The sequence below is a fragment of the Octodon degus genome, unplaced genomic scaffold, assembly GCF_000260255.1.
Source record: "Octodon degus isolate 3935 unplaced genomic scaffold, OctDeg1.0 scaffold00052, whole genome shotgun sequence".
Taxonomy (NCBI): domain Eukaryota; kingdom Metazoa; phylum Chordata; class Mammalia; order Rodentia; family Octodontidae; genus Octodon; species Octodon degus.
Genome location: NW_004524628.1, coordinates 7,505,547 through 7,512,664, shown reverse-complemented (window position 1 = coordinate 7,512,664; position 7,118 = coordinate 7,505,547). Strand labels below are relative to the sequence as shown.

Genomic DNA, 7,118 nt, shown 5'->3' with positions numbered 1-7,118 from the left:
ACTCAGGTCAACAATTTCTGGCATTGCCAGTGAAGCAGAAGACCCAGTACTATTATGGACTACCGGACTCTTAGGCTATTTTTGCTGAGTTAACACACTTATAATATTCAAATGACGGAACTACAGATGAATGTCCATTTTGTATCCATGTATTCAAAGTGGTTAGGTTAGATATACAGTTACATTCTCTTAATGGAGGGATTTGTTGTAATAGTGTTTGTAAATAGGAAATCATGTCTGCATCTTGTACAGCAAATAACCACTAGGAAGAGAGTATGCAATATGTTAATTATTGAAACTGCCCTACCAATTTGATTTGAAACTGTCTCATTGCTATTTGTCTGTCAATAAAATTATGGGGAAAAACAACAACAGTCCCCTCGGGGGAGATACCTGGAATTAAACCCAGGACCTGTGCTTGCCAGCAGGCGCTGTGCCACTGAGCTACAGCCTCAGCCCCCTCTGTTTATGAAAATGGCGAGGTGATAGTGCATTTATCCCCTTGCTCTGTCGTGGCTGACACACAGGAAGCCGGCCCTTGCCTTTGAGTTGTACACTTCGTGATGCTTTCAGAAAAGCACTGAAAGGCAACAGAAATGGGGGAACCTGGGCTCCTTGGCCCGTGCTTACTTATTTACTTTGGCAGCGGCACACTTTGCAAAGTTCCTGGTCATTAGCTGTTCTTCTTCCATGGAGGAAAATCATGTCTTCAGTGGAGATGCGGCACAAAGAGCAGAGGAGGAAAAGAACTTTTTGCCACTTCCTGGAAGGACTCATCCATTCGACAGACTTTCACAGTGTCCCAGGCGCCTTCCCAGCCCTGGGCATGCGGCAGTAAAGGCAGGTGCGGCCTCCACCTGCTGGTTCACACTCGAGGCTGGCATCCTCAAGCCCACAGTGCTGCCGGGGCCCTCGCAGTTACAGGCAGGCCCCGGGAGAAGCAGGCCCTGTCAGGCTGGTTCTGCAGCCACACGGGGGCGCTGCTCACTCATGAGGGCAAGCAGGCTGGGCCGCGTGCTGATGCTTTTCTGGGGCAGGGAAGTAGCGCAGAGCTCACACGCAGCCGCAGCCGCAGCCGCAGCCCGGCCCTGTGGCGTCTGTGCCTGCCACAGTCTGCCTTCCCTGGGCCTCCATGCTGGGCTGTGGTTTGCACAGGATTGAGGAGGACAAGCCTTGGTGACCAAGCCACTCCTGACCAGGCCATGCATGTCACAGCCGGGGTCTGGCATCCCCCACCCGTCGAAGGACAAGCACCCTGCGTAGGGACAGGTGGGAGCTTTGGATGGGCAAAAACACTGCTCAGCTATTAGCAGGGTTTTGTTTGGGGTTTTGGTTTGGTTTGGCACTTGGTACTGGACAATGAACTCAGGACCATGTACTTGCCAGGCAGGTGCTTGTGCTGCTGAGCTTCATCCCTGTGGGTGAGGGGAGAAACTACTTGAAATCAACAAAGGGCTCTGCAAAGATAATGTACATCCTGGGCCTGGTGGCACACCTGGAACTCCAGCACCCTGCAGGAGGCCGAAGCAGGAGCGCTGTAATTGCAAGCCCAGACTGGGCAACTGAGAGACTAGAGAGATTCTGTCTCTCAACCAAAGATTTAAAAAGCACTGAGGATGTAGCTCAGTGCAAAGGCCCTGGCTGCAGGTAGCAGAGGAGTGAGAAAGACTGAGCATCCCTCTCCTCGTCCGGGAGTTCCAGGATGCCACTTGCAGAGGGGCAGCCTGCTGGCCTTAAAGATGCGTCTCAGGCACAGAAGAGCAAACTGCATGCATCCAGCGGACACAGCTGAGGGCCGCTGAGGACAGGACCGCCTGCTTCTGTGTGCACGTTGATGGCTCCACTCCTCCCAGCCTCCCGTGTCTAATACTCTGCCTTCTCCTTCGCTCCAACCCCAACACCTTCTGAACACCCACCTTCATGGACGAGTTGGGTAAAAGTGTGTAAGAGACACAGTTTTGCCTTCGTTTGGAAGTTATCTCTGAGCAACTGCCGTGTGCAGGGCTCCTGCTGGGTCTCTAGCGCCAGCATCAAGGGTCTTCTCCTTTCGGGAAGGGAAGAGGCAGATCTGGCTCTGGAACAGCAGCCAGGGCCTGTGGGGTCGGCTTCTGCCAGCTCACGCTCTCGTGCCTGAGATGGCCCTGAGTATGCACTGCTGCAGGCGCGACGGCCCTCGCCTGACATCCCTCCCACCCCCAAGTCAGCTGCAGGGGTGACTCGGCCTCAGAAAGGCCCGCCCCGGGTTCCTTACTGCCCCTCCTCCTGCCACCCACCTCACTCACTCCTGCTTGCTGTTTCTGTGCAGGCTCCTGGCATCTGTTCCACTTGCTGCTTTTGGAATATGTGACTCACGTATTTCAGTCATGCCTGGAGGAAGAGGAAGAAGAGGAGGACGTGGGGAACCTCAGGGTGGCGCTGCCAGATGACCGGTCTCTCGCCCCCCCACCCCAGGCCCTCGCCTACCCTCTGGATCCCTTGCTCCATCCAGGCACCGGCCAGCTGCGGGTGACACTGGAATCCAGGAGCCACAGCCTCGGTCCGGTGGATGTGAGCAGCGTGGTCCTCTGGGTCCTCGGCTTCCTGGTGGACAATGCCACGGGCAATAAGGTAGAAACCAGGACATACACACATACTCCACAGGGGCGTTTCCAGGGAGACGAAAGCCACACGCCGGTCAGGAGCACAGGGAAGACCCTGACACCCTCGTTGCTCACACTCACTTTGCTGGGGAGGTTACAACAGCTTACCTGCAGGTCCCAGGCCAGCGCCTGTATAATGCAGCAACAGGGGACGCGGTTAGGAGTCTGGAATCCAGATGGCAGGTCGTGCCTTCCCAGACCACTTGTCCAGTCCTAGCATGCAGCTAAGCGCTAACCTGAGTTCTGCACTGCAGATGCTGCTGGAACTCAGAGAAAAGGAGCACTGACTAGAAGGCATTTGGCAACTGTTGAACTGGGGCAGATCTTAAAGGATAAAAGTAATGGTGGCTGTTGATCTAGCACCCGTCCTCCACCACTCCCCCACAGCTGTGACCTTGGAGGTGCAGGAGCCCGTAGAATACCTTATCACTGCGGAGGGTTGGCTGAGCAAATGGGGCTCCGAGAAGCACAGGGGTTCGCTCAACCAAGAGCAGGAAACACGAGGCAGTGGTGGACCCGAGCCCGGAGCCTCTGCTGCTGGTCTCAAGCCCCCTCTCTCACCACAGGCAGGTCAGTGGAGCCCCACGCACAGCAGGAAGCAGGTGGGAACTGCAAAGATAAGCACTCCAATGTCTGCTAAAAGAGCATCTGACACAGGAAGCAAATGAAACTCCTCCACTGGGAGTGGGGTGGGGTGGATTTTTTTTTTTTTTAATGGAGTGGTTGCACACACCTGTAATGCCAGCATACAAGAGGCTGAGGCAGGAAGGTCACTGTGAGTTCAAGGCCGCCAGCCTGGACTACACAGAGGAGACTCAGTAGGATAAGTCACAGCTCAAAACTGCTCCCACTTGCCAGGGTCCCCTGCTTCCTAAACAAGCCTGCCTCTGGGCTTGCCAGTGAGGACATCCTGCCCACACTGCGACTGAGTGCTGCTCAGGGGAGAAAGCCTTCCAGACACGCTCTAGCGGAGTGGAATGGAGCTGAGGAGATGAGTCTCATGGATTCGCAAGCTCCCTTCTGTCCGTCTCCATTTGGTCTCTGAGTTTCCACTTTGGGAGAGAAAATTCATCTGTCCAGCTGCATTTGATGTCCTCTGTGCAACAGATCCAGAGGTTACCAGAATGACTGGCTGCTTGCCGCTCAAAAGCCAACATTTAGGAGGTGACAGCTGGTCAGAAGCAAGGAGAGCTACTCAAGGGCCAGTGTCTTGGAGGCTGTGTTCTGAGAGCAAGTCAAGCTTTTACAAGGCAGGAGGGAGGAGGCAGCCCGCCGCGCCCAGAGCCAGGTCTCCCCCACCCAGGCACGCATCTCCTTCCTTCTCTTCAGAGCATGGCACTGGATGGACAGACACCCTGTGTTTATGCAAGTGAACCCTCACAGAAGTGCACAGGCTCTGTGTTAGTGGGTGACAGAACTAAAGACCAGGAAGGGGCCTCGCGAAGGGCCCCAGGTTCTGGACGCTAGCTTCTGTAACTCTAAAGATCACTGAACACCCTGATTGCTGAGGCGGGGCTTCTCTGTGGAGTTTAGAATACCAGGCGATGGGGGTGGGGTGCGAAGGAATTGGGGGGCAGCAACTAGGAAGCAGGGCTCAGGGAGTGGCACTGCCAGCGCCTCAGTGCGTCTGGAAAGGAGCTCTTGTCTCCAGGAGCCGGTAAAGCATATGTGATCAGGAAACGTGAAATGGGGACATCCTGGCCCCGAATCAGGGAAAATGAATCAGTGACACAGGTTAAGGCACGGGAGGAAGATGGTACTCAGACCCTGTATGGTAGATCAGGGGCCACAGCAGGGCGGTGGGGGCGGACAGCCGGGGCCAAGGTGGGGCTAGGAACTAGGAGACCCCTGGGGGTAGAGATCTGGTTCTGGCTAAGCTGACCTGGCAGGAGTCTCCTGGAGGACAAGGCAGTGGTCCCCAGGGAGGTGGAGGACGAGGAGTCTGCTCATCTGCTTGCCATTTGGGACAATCAGATATCAGGGGTGCGAGGATCTTGCTCAGCTGGCTTAGCAGGGCGCGTTGCTAAAAGAAGATTTTAAAGAAGTGCACTCATGCCTAGGGAAGGTTCCGCAGTCCACCAAATTTGGCCAAGTAGAGAGTCTTGGTCAATTTTACACATTCCTCAGTCAGTGAGGTGACCTGGAGTTGGCTTTTTTTTTTTTTTTTTTTTTTTTTTTTTTTTGTTCCTCGAATGCCTTCAGGGCACTTTTGGCCAGCGGGAGAGTTGTGAGGTTAGAACTCCAGCAACCTGAGGCTGACAGCTTTGTGGAAGCAGCCACTTAAAGGAATGAGCTAGGGCCAGGCCCCCTGGAGTTGGCTTTTACCCCCTCAGCCACAGGGGTGCAGGGGTGGAGAGAGGCTCCAACTCTCAGTGGGCCAGGCCTCTAGGCAGCGTAGCACCCCCATCCTCAGACCTATTTCACAGATGGCATAACTGAGGCTCTCAGAGTAGTTGAACACTTTTCCCAAGGTGCCCTCATTCTCCCACAGAACTCCCTCCTGGCATCCTCTCTCCCCTGAGAGTGCTGTGCTGAGGGCTTAATCCCAAAATCAGTGACTTGGAGTTAGCTGAGCAGGCAGTTCTCACATAAATTCCTGGGGTCAAATGCCACCTCTTCTATCTATTGGCTGAGAACCATGGGAAGTTGCTTAATTCAAAGGGATAATATGGGGTTCCATAGGAGCAAATAAACTGATCATTGTAAAATGCTTAGAAACTCTTTAGAATGTAGTGGGCATGTGACAGCCACTCATAATTGATAGTTCTCCAAGGAACTCTCACCCCCACCCCCATCACCTCTCCTTATCACACTCCACCCAGCCCCCGGCTCCTCTGAAGTTCATTACAGTGGGGTCTGAGCTAGACTTAATTGGTAGAAACAAGACACTAAATACTAAATACTTAATGGAACTACATGCAAAAGCGATACAAGCGATACAAGCGTATGACTGACGGATAATCCAAGGTAATGTGCAGGAAAGATTAATTAAATCCACTCTGTTCCTTCAGGCCTGCTGGATTAGCTGTAATGACTTGGGCCGCCACCCAAAGGCTCTGCGCTCTAACTCTCATTGCCTGCCTTATTTGCATTTGCGCTTATCAGCAATAGAAAGCCCCCCCTGCACCCCATCTGCGCCCATCTGCTGAGTTAACGCCCCGTGCACTGCAATCTGCCACGGCTCTTCCCTGAGCAGTTAGCGCTGCCCCACACCTAGGTGACAGCTGCAGTCAGCGTTCAGGTCTGTTGGTGCCACATCCATCACCCTGGCGACATTCAAAGCAGGAGGATGCCAAGGCATACTTAAGACCAATGTAAAAAAAATTAATGATATTAAATATAGGATAGTCCTTTGAAAGAACAAAAGTACAGGTACTTGGGATTAAAGCAAAATATATTTATTAAGGAAGAGAAAGAGACAAAGAAAAAAGAGGGAGAAAGACAGACAGACAGGCAAACACTCCAGCCCTGGGTAAAAGTGAATATAATTTTCTGAAAAAGAAGAAAAATATATTTTCATTGACTGGTGATGTCATTGTTGAAACTGGAGTAGGAAAACCACATTTTGGTGAATCTTGATACCAGTGTTACGTTGTGAGAATCTTTGCCAAAATATATCAGTTTATGGAGGACTGACTGATGAAACCAGACCAAGAAAATACATTTCTATTGGTTTTAAAGTTCCCGCAAACAAGGATTTCCAGTTCTTCTCATCCCACAGCCAGGGCAGGGCCGCAGATTGTCAGGTTAAGTGAGAAGCAGCAGGAAGCCGACCAGAAGCTGTGGGTGTGGAATCTGTCACTTCCTAAGTGAGCATCGCTCAGGTCAGCGGGCGCTGCTGGCTGCGGTATACCCCTGCCTACGTGGAGCATGACAGTCTCCGTGGCCATGTGGTGTGGAGAGACCCATGTCAGCTCCGGGGACCCGTGAGAAAGCAGGGCTCAGGGTTCGCATGGGGAGGCGGCCACGGTGGCAGTTGCCTCGGTCACATGAGACCCATGGCCGCCTCCCTAGGCTCCCCAGAAGCGCACAGCTGCCCCCTGCTCTCCATAGCTGCTGCAGGCAGCCCACTCCTCTCCTCTCCCTGCTGCTGCCCCACCTTGGAGCCACAGCACCCTGTGGCATCCCCTCCAAACCTGGAGGGTTCACTGGGCAGAGCAGCTCCCCAGCAGGGACACAGGTGGGGACAAGGACATGTAGATGAGCTCAAGTGACAGTTTCTGGAGCTTTCTCTCATTGTTTCCTTTTAAACATTTCTCCCATGCAGCACATCCAAGTCTTGCTGGAGGATAAGGCCACCCAGAGCGCCGTGAGACTCAGCCTCCCAGCGGGAGAAGAAGCCCTCGTCAGCCTGAAAGACGGGCGCAGATTTGCGATTCACATTGTCGACATACCCTAAGGCTCGGGGAAAGCAATGTTAATAGGAAAATAGTTTAAATGAACAAGACAGAAGGAAACAGCTAGGCTTGCCTTCTTAAA

General features: G+C 53.2%; 1 protein-coding gene across 1 annotated transcript in view; it reads left to right on the top strand.

The window, feature by feature from the left end:
* Rfx8 (RFX family member 8, lacking RFX DNA binding domain) overlaps positions 1-7,118 on the top strand; it is a 65,429-nt gene extending 58,311 nt beyond the window's left edge. Inside the window, exons 15-16 of the mRNA XM_004633199.3 lie at positions 2,306-2,607; positions 6,907-7,118. Of these exons, the coding sequence (XP_004633256.2) occupies positions 2,306-2,607; positions 6,907-7,038 (434 nt within the window). The 3' untranslated portion in view covers positions 7,039-7,118. The remainder of the gene's footprint in view (positions 1-2,305; positions 2,608-6,906) is intronic.